The sequence below is a fragment of the Gopherus evgoodei genome, chromosome 12 (assembly GCF_007399415.2).
Source record: "Gopherus evgoodei ecotype Sinaloan lineage chromosome 12, rGopEvg1_v1.p, whole genome shotgun sequence".
In the NCBI taxonomy this organism is placed as follows: Eukaryota; Metazoa; Chordata; order Testudines; family Testudinidae; genus Gopherus; species Gopherus evgoodei.
Window position 1 is genome coordinate 23,652,450 of NC_044333.1, and position 21,120 is coordinate 23,673,569.

General features: G+C 40.3%; 1 protein-coding gene and 1 non-coding gene across 2 annotated transcripts in view; one reads left to right on the top strand and one right to left on the bottom strand.

Moving 5' to 3' along the window:
• The first annotated feature begins 739 nt into the window (after positions 1–739).
• The window catches only part of TDRD12 (tudor domain containing 12), a 156,027-nt gene continuing 135,646 nt past the window's right edge, over positions 740–21,120 (top strand). The window contains exons 1-8 of the mRNA XM_030581899.1: positions 740–866; positions 1,055–1,111; positions 3,594–3,647; positions 7,813–7,965; positions 8,965–9,101; positions 13,206–13,325; positions 14,483–14,538; positions 17,247–17,332. Of these exons, the coding sequence (XP_030437759.1) occupies positions 3,618–3,647; positions 7,813–7,965; positions 8,965–9,101; positions 13,206–13,325; positions 14,483–14,538; positions 17,247–17,332 (582 nt within the window). The 5' untranslated portion in view covers positions 740–866; positions 1,055–1,111; positions 3,594–3,617. The remainder of the gene's footprint in view (positions 867–1,054; positions 1,112–3,593; positions 3,648–7,812; positions 7,966–8,964; positions 9,102–13,205; positions 13,326–14,482; positions 14,539–17,246; positions 17,333–21,120) is intronic.
• On the bottom strand, positions 10,217–10,288 carry TRNAE-UUC. The gene has a single exon. It is a non-coding gene; the product is annotated as a tRNA-Glu (tRNA).

The window sequence follows — 21,120 nt, forward strand, 5'->3', positions numbered from 1 at the left end:
TGAATTAATAGCCTAGCTGAAGTCGAGGCACTTAGATCTACTTACTGGAGTAAGTTGACAGCTGAGGCACTCCCGTCAACTCCGCCTGCGCTTTTTGTTCTGGTGGGGCACCAGAGTCAATGGGAGAGCGCTCAGCAGACGATTTTTTGCGTCTATACTAGACCCCTGCTGGATCGATCCCTGCAGGAGCAGGAATAATGGGGGGGGGGATGCAAGGAGGGGCCATTTTTGTGTCAGGGTCCTTTAGCACAGCAAGATTGTGGCAGCCGTTTGGAGCGTTAGACCAAGTCCCAAGGAAGAAGTAACATTATCCTACACCTTCCTCGCGCCCTTCCCCTTCTGCCTCACATCGCCCCTTTCCCGCCTTCTCCAAGAGCGCCCTGGATGGACCCTCCCCCCTCCCGAGCTGCCAGGGAGAATACAGTTGGAATCCTGCATGTGCATAACACACCGAAGCAGAGACAGTTTGGCGCCATTACAGTACGGGCGGGGGAAGCCTGAGCTGGGGTGGATGCTGTGCAGGCGCTTCAGAATGGCATATCCGCGTAAGGTAGGTAGCTCCAGTCGCCATAACACAGCTAACGTGTCCTCGTGTAGCGCTCTCACTGCGCAAGCGCGGGGCGGGAGGCAGAGCCGTACCAGCGTAGCTTCACCATGCGCAGGCGCAGTAGAGATGCGCATGGTTGGAGTTGCGCGGGCGTCGAAGGGAGGAGTGCTGTCGGTGGGTGCGTGCAGGCGGGGTAGGGGACAAGGCTAAGTGTGGGAAGAGGCTCTTTTAGAAGCTTCTGAGAGAAGTTTGGGGGCGTCTGTTAGTAGTATTCGTCCGGCCGACGGGCACCTTCGTGGGATGAGGATTGTGACTGAGGGTGAGGGCTCTTGCGTGGGTCATAGCTGGTGGTGGGGGAAAGGATGCGGCTTCCCTCTGAGAAAACTCAAAAGAGCAGCAGAGAATATTGGGGGGGGGTATTTACTTAATGTTCTTAACGTAATTTTTTTCTATCCTTAGTGTGTTGTTAACACTAGAGCCTCCTTTATTTTCTTCTCTTTTCCCCAGGGATCTGCGTTAACCCTGACAGAAGGGGGAGGAGAACTGTGTGCTTTCCTTATACATGTGAGTCTCAAGCTAGGGATGTGTGAATGGAGCTGGTAGGGTGTGCCGGGTGTATGTCTTTCTTAATATTGTGGGGCGGGGGGAGGGTTATGGGGAAGTTGTACCCCCCCATGTATATTTTTCATATATGGTGAATGTGGGATTTAGACAAACCCTCATGCTCCCAAACATTTTATCCCCAATATGAAGAAGTGTGGGTCCCCTCATCAGTCCCACACATTTTAGCTATAACATTGATGAAGGGGTTAGGAAACCCCACATATTCCTTCTGTGTTTTATTTCCAATATAGAGGGGGGTGTGCGTGTGTTTTATTGCACTTGCACATTTATCGCTAAATTGAGAGATGACAGGAAGTCACTTCCTCCCTAACGTATGATCCCCCAAACTAGAGTGTGTATGATGGGAGCATTAGGCTGAAAGAGGGTTGTCACATTTCTTGTGATAATATAGCCATAGAGATGGCATCACTTTGTCATTGTTGAAATATGCCCTTTCTATCTAGATTTCTGGTTCAGGCTCTTTATTAAATTCAACCTTTTTTTTTTTTTACCAGCTTTTTTTCTTTTGGTCTCATTTTCACTTTGAAATGTCAACTTTCTCAGCTCTCCATCCTCCTCTGCTTTCCCATGATTGGGCTCCCTTTAAAATATGTATAGGATTTTGTCAGCTTGATATTTATTTAAAGAGTTGAAAGTTGTTTCTGATATCCCACCAGCCATTACATATCCCCCTGCCACATTTTTTGTTTTTTATAATCACATTTTCTTATTTTTAATTTTTTTCTCTCCCTGGTTGCTGTATGAAAGGAACATTGAAACAAAAGAGAAAAATGACAGATTACATATTAAAAAAAATAACAAAAGTTACTAGACAAAAAGACTGTCAAATGAACAAAAACTAGAAAAAACTTTTACTGTAATATTTTAATTTATAGTATTCTTAGGTGTTACGTAAGCAATTTTCAGACACATGATTTTTAAGTTGATGGTATATCTTTAAACATTTCTGTGTTTCTGTAGATGGACTTAATGCGCTTTGTAAATTTTCACTGTACCTTCAAATATAAAACTTATCTTTCCCTGCCCATTGTTTTGTTTTGTATCAGAGATGTGGAGGAGAGGATCTTTCTTGTTTGTTTGTATCCATTTTTCATTCTTTTATATCTATGAATCTTCACTAAGGTAGCTTTTTCTTTCCTTTGTAAGCCTGGAGATCAGTCACTGGATCATATAATTGAGCTCTGACCACTTCACCATTTTGCCCCAAATTTCTGTTTTTAGGAAAGGCTATTAACTGAACTCTTCAGTTATTTCAGAGATCAGTTCATTAAGAGAAAAAACGAGTAACAAATACATCTTCATAAACACAAATATTAACTCTGCTACAGCACTTAAATTCCTTGTAAGATATTTGGAAAATTCAGCACTAGTAATTTGCTAAGTGGACTAGTTCAGATACAGTACATATTTTTGTTTGAATATCTAGCGTGAGCAGCTGTTCACTGAAAAAATACAAGTTTTGGGGTGAGGTAAGATGGAAAGTACAGTAATGGAAAAAGTATTTATTTCAGTCCTGTGCATTATTTAAACCTCTAATAGGACTTTGAAGTATAAATTAAAACTGAATACAAACAGTTACAGCTTAATTATCTTGTTGTTTACCATATGTAATCTATTTTTTCACCCATTGATCTCAAAATGATTTACAAAGTGGAGGAAACATCACTTTTTACAGATAGGTAACTTGAGGGAAAAAGGGTGATGGTGTGATTCCCCTCCCCCCCACACCCCCCGTTGGGTACTGAGCATCTACAGCTCCCATTAAGTGAGTGGGAGCAGTGTGTGCTCTGCTCTGTGCTTCTGAAAATCAACATAAATGACTTGTCCAAGTTTGCAGAGAGACGTTCAAGGCCAAAAGAGATCATTATGACAATCTAGTCTGTCTTCCTGCATAATACAGACAGTAGGAATGCAGTTGGGATTTCACTCCTGAATCCTGTTAAGGTCAAATGGAAATGTGGCCTTTACTTCAGTGAGGACAGGATTTCACTCCAGGTGGCTTCTTGCCTAGCACCATGATTAGTTAACTAATCTGCAACTACCCTATGTTTGGGCAGAGTTTTTCTATTGAGTTTTGATATAGAAGTGTAAGATATGTGATCAAATAAGTTATGTATTCCAGATATTCCAACTGCACTAAACATATTTTATATGAATATGGTTATGTGTTGGGTAGTTAATCTTAATTAGGCTTCAAATTAAGTCTCATTAAGAAAAAATGGTTTACTTAGTAAAGGGTGTATTTGCAACTCTAATAGCTAGAGAGATATCTTTAAAAATACAGCCAATTTAAGAGGGTCTATTTTAAATTTGTAGGCTCTTTAGATATGATTAGTATCACTTCAATTTTAGCTTCAACATTTATAAGATTTCTATAAAATTGATAGCTGTGTACTTAGTTATCTTTTTCGTCTAATTTCAGCATTGCAGAAGAGGACTTCAGTAGATGAAAATGATTGAAGTCTTGGTATTGAAGGTACATTGATTTTGTTTTAAAAGAAGTCTCAGTATTTTAAAGAACTTGTGCATATATTAGAACACACGAAACTTTAGGGACAGGAAAAAAATATCCAGAATAAAATTGTTCAATCTTTTTTTTTTTATTTTTTTTTGCCAGACCTTTTGGGGATACAATCAAATTGAAATCTAGTAAATTTTAAAAAAGTAATTTCAGATATTTAACTGCTCCTGAACGTTCTCTGCCAGTTTTTATTTGCAGGGATACTTTAATATTCTTAACTTTTTCTCCCAGTTTACTGCATGAAGCCCCATAGAAGCAACGTGTGATACAGGCCGTACACATATATACAAAGTAAACAAAATGTTAAAATAGAGAAATACATTTTAGCTATAGTAATTTTGGGTGTTATTACAATGAGTGAAAAACAAGTGTGATTTTTGGGTATGAGCGCAAATCTGCATTATCCTTCCATTGCTGCTATGAAAAAGAGACATTTGATTCAGCAGATTTGGGGGGAGTGGTGGATAGAAAGCAGGGAGCTATGGCTCTGTAGTAGTATGTTCTTTTCGCCTGTCCACATGGAAGGCCTGCTGGGGAGACAGCATCATTCCTTGGAAATAAGTGAGGAAGCAACAGTTAAGATAATGCTGACCAAGTAGGTATTATCACTCACTGTCCTCTGTTATGGTGGGACCCTTTTCTACAAAACAGAGTATAACAACAAGTTTGGGACTGATAGGAGCATACTTCTGCGGGAGCATGGCTGCTATGAAGATAGTGGGAATTATTATGGAGGTGCTGGAGTTCCACAGGTTACCTGTGATGCATGTAGATTGCAGAAGATCTGTACGCGTTAATAATTGAATTAACTGCCTGTTCCTCCGTGGGAAAAGCCAACCCCTCTTGGTGGAAACTCTAAGAATAGGCACTCATGACATTTCCTGTTCCCTGTGTAAGAGAGGCCCATAATATTATAGATTGATTGTCTTTATGCATGGTTTAGGGCACTTGCAAAAATTTTACAAAGGTTTACCAACCCTGGCACACTTTACCTCAATGATTCTCCACCTAGGTTAATATAATTTAGTAAGACTGCTTAGTGTGGGAACTTCTGAATACCAGAAAAATGGAACTGTAAATACTGAAAGAAAACAAAGGCTAGAAGGAAAAAGTGGGCAGAAATTTTGTGGTTCTGACAAAACTGAACATTTCCACTTGAAGAGCTCAATTCCAATTGCCTGCTCTTTTTCTTTCATTCCCAAAAATGTAGTAATTAGGATTCACCTTAAATTATTCTTGAGCTGAGGAGGGAACTAACACAAATTGTGGTTTGATTCAAGGAAGGGCATGTGTGATGTATCCTAGGTATGCCTTGTATGTAGGAGATTGTTGGAGGAGAATGTTTGTTGTGAAACCATGAAATGTGTCCTTATACTCCCAGGACTCAAGGCTAATATTTTTGTGTTGGGAAATAGATGCTTCTAAACCCAGAATTGTAGTCTCCAGCTCCAAATCTCTGGTCACTACCCAGTCAGTTTTTAACAGAACTCAGTAATATTCTAGTGATGATTAACTTATGTCATTTACGAATAATTAAATTGACAATATAGGGTTTTCTTATGCCCAGCATCAATAAGACATACATTTTCTAAATATCTTAAATGTACAATAGTGAACTAAAACTAACATTTTCTCTTATTGTAAATACTCGGTTAAAAATCCATCCTGTGCTCCCTCACTAGACGCAACTGTCCTTTTTCTACACTGCTATTAGTCCTTCCTCCCCATGTACATGGTTGTTAACTTCCTTCTGCAGTGCAGTCAACAAGCCCCGTTCCCATCCTACTTTCTGAACCAGACCATGGCTGGTGGTTACCAAGTATTTCTTGGCTTGATGTCCAGCAGGTTTCAGTGGCTTTCATTTATCTTGCTTGTACCTTTCTTGGTGGTAAGCAAGAACTTGCTGCTGGGCTGGGACCTTTGATCCCTTTATTTAGTTGAACCTTTTAACTTAATTAGCCTTCTCTGGAAACAGGCAGAGCATAGGCAACACTTCTGCCTATCTTTGCTGTCAATGGAAAGATGCATAAAGAAAAGAGAAGCAAGCGCAGAAAAAGATGTCCCATTTATTCTTCCATGCTTCAGTCCTGCATAGGCAGGACAGTTAAGCTTGCTTTTCTAGCTGCAGGAGCAGGATAATGTTTATGCTCATGAGGGAGGCAAGAAGCAGAATAAAAGGGACTTGACTCATATTTATCATCTGGCTCTGTGTCTTTATTAGAATTGTCTCTAGATGATTCTAATCATGCAGAAAGAAAGCTTATATTTTATAAATGCAGAAAACAGGCTTAAATTCTGCTTTCCCAGGCCATAGAACATTCTAAAAATAATTCCTAGCAGATATCTTTTAGAATAACATCTTACCTTGATTTTAAAACTGTCAGTGATGGAGAATACACTGTGACCTTTGATAATTTGTTCCAAAGGTTAATTACTCTCACTGTTAAAAATGTACATCATATTTCCTGAGTTTATCTAGCTTCAACTTCAAGTCGAGTGTTATACCTTTCTTTTCTAGAGTAAAGAGCCAATTATTAAATATTTGTTCCCCATATAGCAATTTATATATTGTAATAAGTCACCCCTTAACCTTGTCTTTGTTAAGGTAACAGACTCAAGGAGCTCAATCTGTCACTATAAAGCAGATTTTCTAATCTTGTAATCATTCTTGTGACTCTTCTCTGAACTCTCTCTAATTTTTCAACATCCATCTTGAATTGTGGGCTCCAGTACTCCAGTACCAGTATTCCAGCCACGGTGGCACGAGTACTAAATATAGAGGTAAAATAGCATCTCTGCTCCTGCTTGAGATTTCCTCTTTATGCATTCTGGGATCACATTGGTCTTCTTGGCCATACTGTTGCACTGGGAGTTCACATTCAGCTGATTAACCATCACAATCCCTAAATCTTTTGAAGAAGCTTATAAATCATTTCTGTAAACTTGCTCCACAAGAGATGCCACATAATGGTCAGAGAAAGGTAATTTTATTAGGAAACATGCTGAGTGAATCCTTTGGTTCTGTATCTCTGTATTTTCCAACCACTATAAAATAGACATAATTATGAGCCCATGCGATTTGACAGGAATGTTACAAAATATGGTGTGTCAGTAACCTTTCTTGACCCCCAATTTTTGTATCTCTGGGTACAGTTTAAACAGTCCAATAATCTTCCTGGGATTTTTTTTTTTCCTCACTGCTCAAAGTGTCTTATTTTGAAGATGTTGGATGTGAAGGCAGTAGGCAGAGGAAAAAAATATTTCTTAGGTTTAGATGATTGAAGTCTCCATATTCAACCATCTTGGCTTCCTTCAGAGAAATTATTTTTGGTAAACATATGCCACAGAGAAGGAATGGATTATTTTAATTAAAAATCTGTTCCAGATCTTGGGTTAAATATGTTAAGGAAACATGAAGTTGAGTGTATTACAGTTTTGGAAGTTACCAGCATTTCTTAAGCTATTGAGTTTATCGAAAACTCTGGAAAATTATGGGTTAAAAAAATAGGGGAAGCCAGCTTTCCTTGAAAAGGTGGACACTGGAAAAACTTGTATGTCAGTGCTCAAGCCCAAAGCACAGTGGAAAGGTGAAACCATGTTCCAAAGAAGCTGTGAGCCAGATCCCCAAGACCAGAGTGTGGAGGAAAGACCAGGTGTCTTCAGTATGCTTCTGGATTGGAGGCCCTAGAATGCAAAATTGTTCCTGGCAACACAGCTGGTGAACTGGACTTTGTTATGCTAAGAGTATAGTATGTAATACTTTAAATGTGTAAATGCTGTTGTTTGGAATGTTAAACAGATTATCTTAATTATTTTTTTACAGAAGCCCTTCTATTCACCTTTTAATGACAAAGTGTAAGTGTCAGAAGATTTCTGACTTTTTTAAGCCACTAGAAGCTCTGACTTTTTAAAAATGTTTTTCATATTACATTGCCAGTTATGTGATTTGAACATTAGTGACCATTTTGTCATTGAAAGTTTGTGTATGCATGTTGCTAAAATGTTCTTGGAAATATGTGGCTTTTATGTTGTTTTTTTTTGTTTGTTTTTTTAATCTCAGCACCTGATATTACTTGTTGTCTTTTTTTGTGGTTTTAATTATGCTTCACTTTTTGATTAGATTGAAGACCCAGGTTGCTTTTGGGTCATTTTAAAAGGATGTGGGCCTTTTGTAGACTGTGAAATGGAATATAAAAAACTGCATGCTGAAATGAATCAGTTCTATAACAGAGATGTGGAGGAAGTAAAGCCATTAACATTAGAAGAAGGGCAGGTAACATTTTCAGTCATTTTGTTACATAAAGATTGTGAGGGAAGTAGAAAATTCTGGTATTTTATTGGGTCGTTAGAGGTTTATATATTTGTTAGAATCATAGCTTATAAGTATTTTTTTATCCTGAAAGTATTTTCATTGCGGTACATTAAAATGTATCTACACTATCTTTTTCTTGGGCTTTTGAGAAGTGTGTGGTGTGGGTTTAGAGGTATTTTGGATGTTTGGGCAGTCCTTTTTAATTTGTTGTATAATTTAAGTTAGAGGATGAGCACATATACAGTAAAAGCTTTATCAGGCATGTTGGCAGAATGGGAGATGCCAGTAAGTCAAAAATTCCGGTTAAGAGGGAGGGAGTTGGGGCACAGGAACAGTTTCAGGGTACCAGATCTGGGCGGTGCTCAACTCGGGAGACTCCTTCCTGCTGCTCCTAGGCGGAAGTGCGGCTAGGCAGCTCTGCACACTGCCTCCGCCCGCAGGCGCTTCCCTCCGCAGCTCCCATTAACTGGTGACTGTGGCAAATGGGAGCTGCAGAGCCAGTGCTTGGGGTGGGAGCAGTGCATGGAGCCCCTGTGGCTGTTTCTCTGCTTAGGAGCAGCAGGGACATGTCACCGCTTGTGGGGAGCTGCCTGAGGTGAGCACCGCTCAGATCTGGCACCACGAGCCCCCTCCCGCATCCTAACTTCCTGGCCCGAGCCCCCCTCATACCCAAATTTCCTCCCAGAGCCTGCACCCCGCATCCCCTCCTGAAACACTGGGTTTTAGAGCTTTCCAGTTGGCAAACTGCTGGATAGTACAGCTTTTACTGTACATATTTTATATATTTGTAGAAATAATATATATATCACAAGCTAGAAAATACTTTTTTGGAGGACATCACTGGAAATAAAACTGTATTTTATTCTCTCTTTATAAATGACTTTGTGCTGTAGCTATTTCTGTATTCAAGAAGTGAATATATAACTTGTACAGAAATATATGTATCTTTTATTTCCCCAGGTTTGTGTGGTTTTTTGTCAGGAACTGAAATGCTGGTGTAGAGCAGTTGTAAAGTCAATGCTGTTCTGTGCTGATCATTACCTGGCAGAGTGTTTCCTTGTGGATTATGCCAAGTATACTCCTGTTAAAACAAAAAAGTATGTATTATTGTGATTTACAAAGTTATTACTGAAGGCTTTTTTTCATATTAATGCACTTGAGTATTTTTAATCTTGGTTTATATTGATGAAGATTAGAGAGCCATGGTAGTTTAAATTGTGAAGACTGTGGATCAGGTCCTGCAGCACTACTAGGCATATAATGGGATAATTCTCAGTATTAAGCACTACCTGATGTTATTTACAGTATCAAGTGCTACATTTGTCACTACAGAGGCTAGATACCTCTAGGGCAGCATTTGTCATACTGGGGTCTGTGAGGGTACTCCAAGGGGTCCACTGGCCTCACTGATCAACTTCTCCCCCTCCCTCCCAGCTCCTCCTGCATGTTGGGGGAACAGCTGTTTAGCGGTGTGCAAGAGGCTCTGGGAGGGAGGGGTAGGAGTGCGGATGTGGCATGCTCTGGGAAGGGGGCGGAATCATGTCTGGGCTGCCGGCCCTGCGGATCAACTCTTCCCACTCCCTCCCAATGCCTTCTGCACGCCGTGGAACAGTTGGGAGGGAGGGGGAGGAGTGGGGATGGGGCATGCTCGGGCGGGGGGAAAGAGGTGGGTCCTTGGGGGAAGAGGTGGAGTGAGGCAGGGTCTGGGGCTGAGTGGGGAAGCTTGAGGGTCCACAAAAAAATGTAAATCAAAATGGGGGTCCTCAGGTTGCTAAAGTTTGAGAACTGCTGCTCTAGGGGTACGCCTACACTGCACACTCCTTACGGCAGTGTATTGAGTACATACTCTGCATGACCCTGGAGCATAGGTATAAATAGCAGTGTAGATTGCGAGGTGCTGCTGAGGTGAGTAAAGACATGTTTTAACCCTTAGGATATGTACCCTACAGGGCTCTCTACACACACAAACTGTGCCACTCCCATCTACATTACTATTTTTAGCAGGGTAGCTCTCACTGAAAGTCTTTTCCTTCCACGGACTGGCAGCAGGTTGGAGCCTTTCGCCACTGCCTCTTTCCCCCAGCTGGAGCCTTTCCTCATGCAGTGAAAGACTTAAGTAGTCAGGAAAAGGCTCCACCAGCAGCTAGATTTGTTTACATTGTAAGTGAAGAATAACTGAAGCTTTTTTTTTTTGTTTTGTTTAAAGTCACTTTTCCCTGACTGGGAATTGAACCCAGGCCATGGCAGTGAAAGTGCCAAATCCTAACCACTGTACCATCTGGATCCTTTCCCTTCTGCTAGTCCCTCCCATGCCCTCAGGCTAAAATCTTTCCTCATTGCAGTGAAAGTCAAGGGAGTTGCCAGAGCCTTTTCCATTGCTTTCCCCCACCAGAGCCTTTAACTGATGAGAGTAGCTATGCTAGACACTGCAGTGTGGCTGCAGCTTGCTTTTCATTGCAGTGTATGGTGATGCATATCCTGTGCTCTGCCAGTGGTGTGCCTTGTACATAGCCTAAAAAATGCACCAGTATTCACGAAAAGAACCTTCTTTGGTGCAGAAGGGATCAAACTGGGTGAAAAAGCCTCCAAATACCAAGGAAGTGAGCAACATCTCTGCAGCATGCTCCCTTTGGCCTCAGAAACTGGAGGAAGTATTAAAGCTGTAGTTTTTTTTGGTGAGGGGGGGTTTGTTCAATGTCTTGGAATTGGTTGGGTGGAGGTGGAACTAGGGTACAGCTACTTTCCTTAGCAAATGCACTTTAGTGATACTGATTTCAGAAATATCTGTTCTGTGCTTATGGCTGGTGGAGCTAGCAGTAACTGGCTTCCACATCTTTAACTTTCTATTGGAGAGAAAAATAAAGCAAGATTGCCATTGGCTAACTGGGCAATGTGTTTCCTAGAAAGGATGCATAAAATCAATGTTTTTTAAAAAAGGATTTTTTAAATTTAAATTAAAAACAGGTTTATGTTTTAAAAAACGTATTTAAAACTAAATTTGAAATTGACAAACTATATAAAGGTGTAAACTTACCATAACCTATTACAATAATTTAAATAATAATAATATTAAGCACTACATATTTACTGCCGAGTTTTAAGGAAAGTCAACTGAGATGGTAGAATTCACAGACTAAGCGCCTGGAAATGGGGTTTGCTAAGTGTTAAACCAGCTTTTGACAGCAGATACTTATGCAGGTACAGAGAATATTTTCTTAATTTCAGTTTGTTCAACTAGTTCAGTTCAATGACTTGTTCATTCCTCTAGGACAGGAGTAGGCACATTATGGCCCATGGGCCACATCCGGCCCGTCAGACATTTTAATCCGACCCTCGAGCTCCCACCTGGGAGTGGGTTCGGGGACTTGCCCCACTCCACACGTGCCGTGGCTCCGCACAGCTTCTGGAAGCAGTGGCATGTCCCCCCTCCAGGACCTACCCATAGGGGCAGCCAGGGGGCTCCGAACCCTGTCCCTGCCCCAAGGGCCACCCCCTCAACTCCCATTGTCTGGGAACCTGTCTGCAGACAGGGCAGTGTGCAGTTGCCTGGCAGGGGGGTTGGATAGGCATTGGGTCCCAGGGGGTGGGGGTGTGGTTGGGATTGGGACAGTCAGGGGACTGAGAGTGGGGGGGTTGAATAGGGGGTAGGGTCCCAGGCAGCATTTAGGGGCAGGGGGTCCCAGGTAGGGACAGTTAGGGGACAAGGAGCAATGAGGGAGGGGGTTGGATGGGACTAGGGTTCTGAGGGGGGCAATCAGGGGGCAAGAAGTGGGAGGGGATGGATAGGGGGTAGGGGCCAGGCTGTTTAGGGAGGCACAGCCTTCCCTCCCCGGCCTTCTATCCAGTTTTGCAATCCCAATGTGACCCTCAGGCCAAAAAGTTTGCCCACCCAGATCTAAACTATGTTTTGCATTTGGACTTTTTAGTTATTTCCTAAAGAAAAACTGATTCTCCTTGATTGGTAACCATTAAAACATATGGATTTGCAACTAAATATAGTCTTTATACTAAATTTGGTGCTTCTTTTTCCTAACTAGATGGATACGCTACATGTATACACATTTATTTGAGCAATTATATAACTTTAATTTACATTTATTCAGATTCTTAATTTTTACTTCATTATGTTAGAAAATGGTGAATGATGCATTTCCTATTTACTAGATAACTGTTAGGCCTGAATAAAGCTATAGCAGACAAAACCAGGTATGCCAACCTGACCAAAGTCAGGCTAACAGAGGTTTGTGGGTAATCCCTGAGTGGAAAACACTGAGAAGCAGCAGCATGTCTCACAAGCGCTGGGAAAAAGTGAGATAAAAGAGAAGCTGCATTCCTGGCATAGTACCAGATGTGCTGTGTTCGGGCAGCTCCTTCGAAGAACTGATAAGAGCCCTAGTTTCCCAGCCTCCTTGTTTTCACTCCCTGGTTTTGTTCTTTCTTTGTTTTTAACTCCCCTACATTTCTAACTTTAGGCATGCATGTATACTAAAGGTGTCTAGTTTCTAGTTGTTAGAAGAAGGGGGTGGGTTGCTCCAGTGAATAATTTATGACGCGATGGAACTGTCTATATAGGCTTATACTAAGATGTAAGAGGGGGCTGGTTCTCTCGGGAGACGAGCTGCTCTCTATTGATGCGTGCACTTGTCAATAAAGAGCTTTTGATCGGACCTTGCTGGTGTTGCCTGTCTCTCTTGCGGTCAGACAACGAACTTTGCCGTCAGGGTTAGAGTCCCTGACATAACTTTTTTATTTGTATGTCAAGCTCTATTTGGAAGGAAATTTAATTAAAATGCACAAAAACATTTAATTTTTTTAATGAATAAAGCTACCATAAATGTGCTGGATACAGAAGAAAAAAATTTACCAAAACATGTTTTGCATTTAAACCTAACTTATTATTAATCAAAGGAAGTATTATTTGTAGGTTTGTAAACTGAGCTGATTATTTTTGGTCACTGTGTCCCTTCAAGATTTTAGAACTAAGATCTTATCCTCTCACATACAGTTATTATACTTAGACTGGAAGAAGAAAACAAGATTTCCTGCTTTTTCAACTGCCAATTGGTTTCTTAACACTGTGTTACCAACTGCAGTGGAGTGGGACATGGGAGCGCTGCTTGTGCCCTAGAATGTGTAGTGCATTGAGTTTTGTATCAGGTTGCTACATCTAATTATGTTTAAAACTTTTTTTCACTGTTAAGCATTCGGGTTGCAGTGGAAGCATTTATGCAACTCCCATATAGAGCGAAAAAGTTTAGACTGTACTGCACAAAGCCAGTCACGTTGCATATAGATTTCTGTGAAGACGCTGCAGAAATAGTGTAAGTATGGCTTGAGTGAAATACAGTGTACTGTATGCAAAATTAATAATATGTTTTCTACTTAAATGCACAGCTTAATTGTGAAAAAAAGAAGAAATTTAATTTTTATAATCTACCTTTTGATAGTTCTTTTCCTCCTTAGTAGGGTCTTTGGGGATTGCTGTTGGATTTTGGCATTGCTATATGTCTGTACCACTTGTGCATATTTTTTTCGGTTGCAAAGGACTGGATAGGATTCCTTTGTGAGAGAACTTGTTCTTGAGTAGTAAAAACACTTCAGTTCCTAGTGGCCTTGGACGTGATCATGTGCCTAAAGCTTTGAATGACTGAAATAGCACAGGTTAAGGTCCTTGCTTAGCAATGATCAACAGCAGGAAACCAACTCCATGTAAAGTACTAACACACGGCTGACCCAAGTGGTTTGTTTGGTAGTATTCTGTTTGGTTTGGTTTGGAAGTGGGAATATATGTAACTTAAGTTACATTATATGTGTATCAGGTGTTATAATGGGCCATCTGTATAGGAGGTAGGAGATGATAAGGCATTCACAACTTAAATAAGGAGCTATTAAATGGTGTGCTTTTTTATTTTTTTAAGCTCTTAAATATTTTAACAAGGATTCGTGTTGCATTAAATTGTAGACTCTGTAGGAGACTTTTGTCACACCTGTTAAACATTGTTTCACATGTTTATTTAATTAAAAGTAATTAATGTGCTCTTACAATTTAATTGCCTGTTCTGTTTTTTGGAGACTAACTTTACTTCACTTTCTTTGAGGGTGTAGATCAACATGTTTTGTCTTTTACTAATATACAATCAATGGACAGAATTGTGTTCAGCAATTCTAAATCAGTAATGTGCAATTCCTCTTGATGGCAGAGCTGGAAAATGTAGCTGTGATCAACTAGACGGAACTCATGCGCAGTGTAGTAAACTTCTTAAAGTATTCCTTTTATATTGTATCTAATCTGTTCTTTGTTTTTTCCTGTGATGGTGCTTCCACTGCCATCCCTGGTAGTATGCTGTAATTGATTTAGCTATTAAAATATATTTCATAATTTCATTCAAGCGTACTACCGCATAAAATAGCGTTGCTTGAAAAATCACCTGTTTTTTATGCTACAGTGAGATAATTGATCTTGTTTATATCTTTCTAGACCTGCAAAGAGATGGGACAGTGCTGCTATTCAGTACTTTCAAAACCTTCTGAAAGGTAAAGAATGTTGTGGAAATGACACAGAGAAATCAAAACGAACAGCTGCGTTCAATCTTGTCCAGTGTTACAATCTTGTCCAGTCTAACTCTCTAGTTGGGCATCAATCTGTTTTAAAAGGACCTGAATCCTGTGCCCTGAATGCTTCTAAGCTCTGCTGGGTCTGGTTAGTGATTGGTTGCTGTTCCTAGCTCTAGGGGCCTTGGGTGAAATGCCCATTTCAACCCCCTTCTGATAGTCTGGCTGCCTTAGACCCCAGAACCAGTGCCGCAGCCCTCCTGAGCTCCCAGACATTTAGGTGCATATCCCTAGAGTCCAACTGGCTATCGGAACTCTGGTTTCTCGGTTAATCCCTTCAGGGACAACGTGACAGGAAGGCAAGAAACACACGTTTAGCAAAGCAAGTTCTTAATACGCACACTTTACTCTTAACAAAGCACATGAGTTACAGATCTCTGGAAAATTAAGACAGTCGTGAATGTAGTCCCCCAGTCTCATCTCATCCCTACTGAGAGTCCTGAAGTCTGGTCTATGTCCTTAGGTCTTGCAGCCCTGTTAGTCTTCCCTTTGTATAGCATGGTGGGCGACCTCTTTCTTAGCAATGCAGCTGTCTTTTTAAACTTTCCCATGTGCTCCTGGCTGAGGGGCTGTAGCCCTTTTATTGAACTCATGGATAGGCTGGTAGTTGAGAGACAGAGTTAATGGCCCTTAACAGTTCTCTTGTTACCCCTCTGTTAGGGTGTCCCACACTGTAGCATGAGCACACATTGACCAAACTAGGCTGACTGTGTCAGGATTAGTCTGATTTTCTGCACCACCTTGGTGTCATGTGATGACTCAATTTGGAGATTACAATGCAAAGTGAAGGTTGCAGTGAAGGTTACAATCCAAAATGGTGTTCACAGTGTGACACAGACATATCCCCAGTCTGTCACTGGAAATAATACAAACCTAGTAATTGATGTGCTAGAAAAAGGCAATAATAAATGCCTATCAGTGGAGATTTTGATATCTACTAGTATAAATTAGGGTTATCGATTTAATCGCAGTTAACTCGCACAATTAACGCAAAAAAATCATAAAAAAATGAGTCGTGATTAATCACACTTTTAATCGCGCTGTTAAACAGAATACCAATTGAAATTTATTAAATAGTTTTGGATGCTTTTCTTCATTTTCAAATATATTGATTTCAATTACAACACAGAATACAAAGTGTGAAGTGCTCACTTTATATTATTATTTATTATTACAAATATTCACATTGTAAAAATGATAAAGAAATAGTGGTTTTTCAATTCACCTCATACAAGTACCATAATGCAATATCTTTATCATGAAAGTGCAACTTAAAAAACAAATATAGATTTTTTTTGTTACATAACTGCACTCAAAAAACCCAAAACAATGTAGAACTTTCACTGCAAGTCCACTCAGTCCAACTTCTTGTTCAGCCAATTGCTAAGACAAACAAGTTTGTTTACATTTAGAGGAGATACTGCTGCTTACTTCTTATTTACAGTGTCACCTGACAGTGAGACCAGGTGTTTACATGGCACTTTTGTAGCTGGCATTGCAAGGAATTTACGTGCCAGACAAGCTAAACATTCATATGCCCCTTCATGCTTCCATGTCCCCTGGGATGGTGGTTGAAGCATGAAAGGACATATAAATCTTTAGCACATTTGGCACGTAAATATCTGGCAATGCCAACTACAACTGTGCCATGCAAACACCTGGTGTCACTTTTAGGTAACGTTGTAAACAAGAAGTGGGCAGCATTATCTCCTGCAAATGTAAACAAACTTGTTTGTCTGAGCAATTGGCTGAACAAGAAGTTGGACTGAGTGGACATGCAGGCTCTAAAATTTTATATTTTATTTTTGAAAGCAGTTGTTGTTTTGTACATAATTCTACATTTGTAAGTGCAACTTTCATGATAAAGAGATTGCACTCCATTATTTGTATTAGGTGAATTGAAAAAAATTTTTGTTTTTTACTATGCAAATATTTGTAATAAAATAATATAAAGTTAGCACTGTACACTTTGTATTCTATGTTGTAATTGAAATCAATATATTTGAAAATGTGGAAAACATCAAAAATATTTAAATAAATGATATTCTATTCTTTAACAGTGCGATTAATATTTTTAATTGCATGATTAATCGCGATCGATTATTTTTAACTGGTTGACAGCCCTAGTATAAATAATGGATTAGTTACAGTTGATATACAGTACTGGGCGAAGGCCACTCTGAAGTTATTCAGGCTCTGAAAGGAAATAAATTACGTGCAGTAGCATCCTTGTGGGAAGATAGTTGTGCGTATAATAGAGATGCCTTGAGGAACTAAAACTTCTTTGTTCCAAACTTTATAGTACAGATTGTAATCCATCAGTTATTTTATTTGGATACATGGACATGTTTCTAATTTAGATTTAGTTACAAAACTAGTATGAAACCAATTAATATGTTGCAAAAACATGGCTGCAGTTAGGTAACAACTGAAGTTTTTGACTCTGCTACGATATGGCAGTCCTTTGTCTTTAAATACACCTATGTATACGTCTTAATAAAATTGCTTTAATCCTAGTATAGAAAGAAGCAATGAAAACATTGGAAGAAATCTATGATGGGGAATTAGTTACGTATTGAACATTTTTCCTCCTTTAATGTGTTTTGGTGCTTCTGTTTTATTACACTTAGGAACCACCCAGATTGAGGCGAAGTTATGTGCTATAGAAGATGACAATTTTGATGTTTATCTTTACGTAACAATAAAAGATGAAAAGGTAAAGTATCTCACACTTACAAATCTGTCCATCTGCAGATCTATGCTCATACAGTATTTTGCAAGTCGCTGTGGTCACATTAGTATGTGATCAGTTTATTGAGAATCAAGTGTTTTTAATTCTGGATGAGGTACAGTAATAACTTCTGTCAGTTATTGTAAAAGCGAAAGTCAGGGATTTAATGGGGCTTTTATTGTAAGTCCCTGGTGCTCATAGCTCCCTGAAAACTTTTTTATTCTTTGTTCCAGTGCAAAAATCCTTCAGCTATTTTTGGTTTGTAGGAGAGTGAATGAAGTACATTTTTCAGAACTGTAAGAAATACACCTCTACCCCGATATAATGCCACCTGATGTAACACGAATTCGGATATAATGCAGTAAAGCAGTGCTCTGGGGGGGTGGGACTGCGCACTCTGGTGGTTCAAAGCAAGTTCGATTTAACGCGGTTTCACCTATAACGCGGTAAGATTTTTTGGCTCCCGAGGACAGTGTTATATCAAGGTAAACTGTTTATCAGTTATGTCAGAAATGGCTAACTGGGGAAAAACACTTAGTTTTACATGGAATAGTTTTGAACATGTAGCCCCTTTGTGGTTTTGTGTGTGTAGGGTGGGGAAGGGAATACTGAACTTTTAGATAGATGTTCAAATGAACATCTGCCTCTTTATGAATCAAAATGCATAGTTTCTGACCTGGCTTGATAGTTCATGGGGCTACTGCTGAAACAGACTGCAGGAGAGAAAATTGTAAATGTGTGATTGATATACACAAAGTGTTTCAATGTTATGTCTTTTTGGGAGGCCAAACAGGTTCTTCTGAAATAAAACTTTGGCTTTCTGACTGTTTGCCCGTTATTTAGAAATTAACCTCTTTTTTAGGTGTCTTTTGTGCTGTCTTTAGTGCTGTTTTTTTTAAATCATGCTTTTTCATTTATAATGGGAGTGCATGATTTTTTTAGTGTGGACATTGGGCTGTTCAAGGAGAGCAATTTAAAAGGAATCCAAAATTCTATTCATTACTATTGTGCTACTCAATAAACTACCTGAAACTCCAGCTTCTTAAAAAATTTTCCCAAGAACAACCAAGAACATATGCTCAGAGTAGAGTTTACCTAGCTGAGAATACTTCTCTCATTAACTTCAATGGGAATTGGAGCGCTCAGTAACTGAGAGAATCAGTCTGCTGCTGTTTAGGTGTCTAAATATGAATGTTAGTATCTGAATTATGTACCCATGTTGGAAAATGTTGGCCTTAAGTACTTTCCATGCTGTCTGTTTTCATTTACTTTAGACTGCTAACCTGTTAAAACTATTGCAAGTTTGTGGCTTAACTTAAATCCACTGCTTTGCAACAGTAACCCTCTATGTGACAAGAGAGGTGAGTTGGTTTTTGGCAGATTCTCCTTAGTATGCATATTCTTGCATGTATTCATCATAATATTTGCTTATATTAGTGACTAAAATATATTTTTACTATTTTGGTTACCAAGGTAAAGATGAATGAATGAGCTGGATTACGTTCCCTCTTATGCACTTTCAAATAACACTGCTCTACAGCCAAAATGCTTCTGAAATAAATGTAGTCCAACTATACTAATTCTGGGTCACTGAGAACGAAAACGATGCTGAAAATTGTTGGTTGGCTGTAGTTTTCAAGATATGCTATTGGGTCAGTATATACGACCCTTGACTTGGGAATGGCGGAGGATAAGTGAGTTATAAAGGGAAGGGATCTCAATTTAAACCAGAAATGACTAAAATACATCTTTGACTGGATCTATGAATAAATCTATGACTGGGTTTGGACAGTACTTGCTTTTTAGGCAAAACAATGAATGATGCAATCTGAAGCTGGTATTGCATCATACATGATATGAATTGCATCATGTTATTCCTAGAAGTCATGGATGATGCAATCATAACGAAGCTTACATCACTCTGCTGAACAAATCGCCCCATATCAGCTCTAGAAATCATACAGTGTGGTGCTCTCTTATTTGTCAGTGTTTGATTTTGCAAAGGGACACATTTCTGTTTAGCCAAAGTGAGCAGAGATGCCTTGTACTTGTGTGAACAGTGCAGATAACTTCTGCTATGTTTGTGGTGAAGTGACTTTTGCATCACAAAAGCGCAGTATAACCACTCTGGTTAAGAGAGCCTATCACCTTTATTTTGGCTGCAAAATTGGAGTTCAGGACAAGAGGTGGGCCCCACACATATGCTGCAACACTTGTGCAACAAATCTTCGCCAGTGGTTGAACAGGAAAAGGAAATCTATGCCTTTTGCACTGCCAATGATTTGGAGAGAACCAACAGATCATACCAGCAATTGTTACTTCTGCATGGTGCCTCCAGTTGGGAAAGATGTGTCAAAGAAGAAAAAGTGGACAGTGCATTATCCAAACATTCCATCAGCTATACGCCCAGTACCCCACGGAGCAGGACTGCCGCTTCCTGATGCACCAGAATCATTCTCACTTGAGTCAGACGAGGAAGAGGATGAAACTTCTGGTCCTGAACCATCAATGTCACAGGACCCACATTTTCTCCCATCCTCCTCTGAACCACACCTCATAACACAAGGTGAACTGAATGACCTTGTCAGGGATTTGGAACTACCCAAGAGTAAGGCAGAGCTGTTGGGCTCCAGACTACAGCAGTGGAATCTCCTGGCAGGCTATCAGGGCAAATGGAGCCATCAATGCTTGCAGACTATTGCTGGACAGTGACAAGAGATGCTCCATTTAATGAATACAAGAGACAAGCCAAGAAGCGCCGAGTAGACACTGAATAGGACTAAACTATGTACATAATAGTTTTTTGCCTTTTGTTTCATAATAAATTTTATTTATATAACCCTTTTGCTGATTTTTAAAGTGTTACATAAACAGGACAGGTGAAATATTATCATGTAAAGCACCATAAACACATGTGTCATAAACAGATAAGTAAGAGTTAAGAGAACAAAAGTGCTTCATATCTCTTTTGCCTGGAAAGGGTTAACAAGAACAGTGAGCCTGGCTGTCACCTGACCAGAAGACCAGTCAGAGGACAGCATACTTTCAAATCTTAAGGGAGGGAAGTTTGTGTGTGTGCTGTTGGAATTTGGTTGTTGTTCACTCTGGGGGCTGAGAGGGATCAGACGTGCAACCAGGTTTCTCTCCAATCTCTCGGATACAGGCTCTTATAAGTTCAGAATAGTGAGTACTAGGTAGATAAAGCGAGTTAGGCTTATGGTTGTTTTCTTTATTTGCAAATGTGTATTTTGTTGGAAGGAGTTCAAATGTGTATTTGCTGAAAGGATTTTAATTTGTACTTGTATACTGAGGCTGAGAGGGTATTCCCAGCAGGGCTGGCTTTAGGCCGATTCGCCCGATTCCCAGGAATCGGGCCCCCACGCTTAAGAGGGCCCCGCACCTTAGACATTTTTTTTTAAACTTACCCCTGGTTCCTGGCTGCGATCTGCTCAGGGGTCTTCCGTGGTCCCACTCCCTTGAGCGAAGCACAGGTGGGAGCGCGGCAAGCCCTGTGGCCCCGGCTGGGGCCCTGGCCGGAGCGCAGCAAGCCCCACGGCCCTGCTCTCCCGGCTGGAGCTCCGTGCTTTTAGATAGCCTCCAGAGCCCTGGGGTAGTGAGGGGCTCTGGGGGCTATTTAAAGGGTCAGGGCTCCAGCTACCTGCCTCTGCCACCCCAGTCCTTTAAATAGCTGCCAGAGCCCCACCACCGCCATGCATTCTCCAGGGCTCCCGCGGCTATTTAAAAGGTCCAGGGCAGGGTAGAAGCTGGGGAGC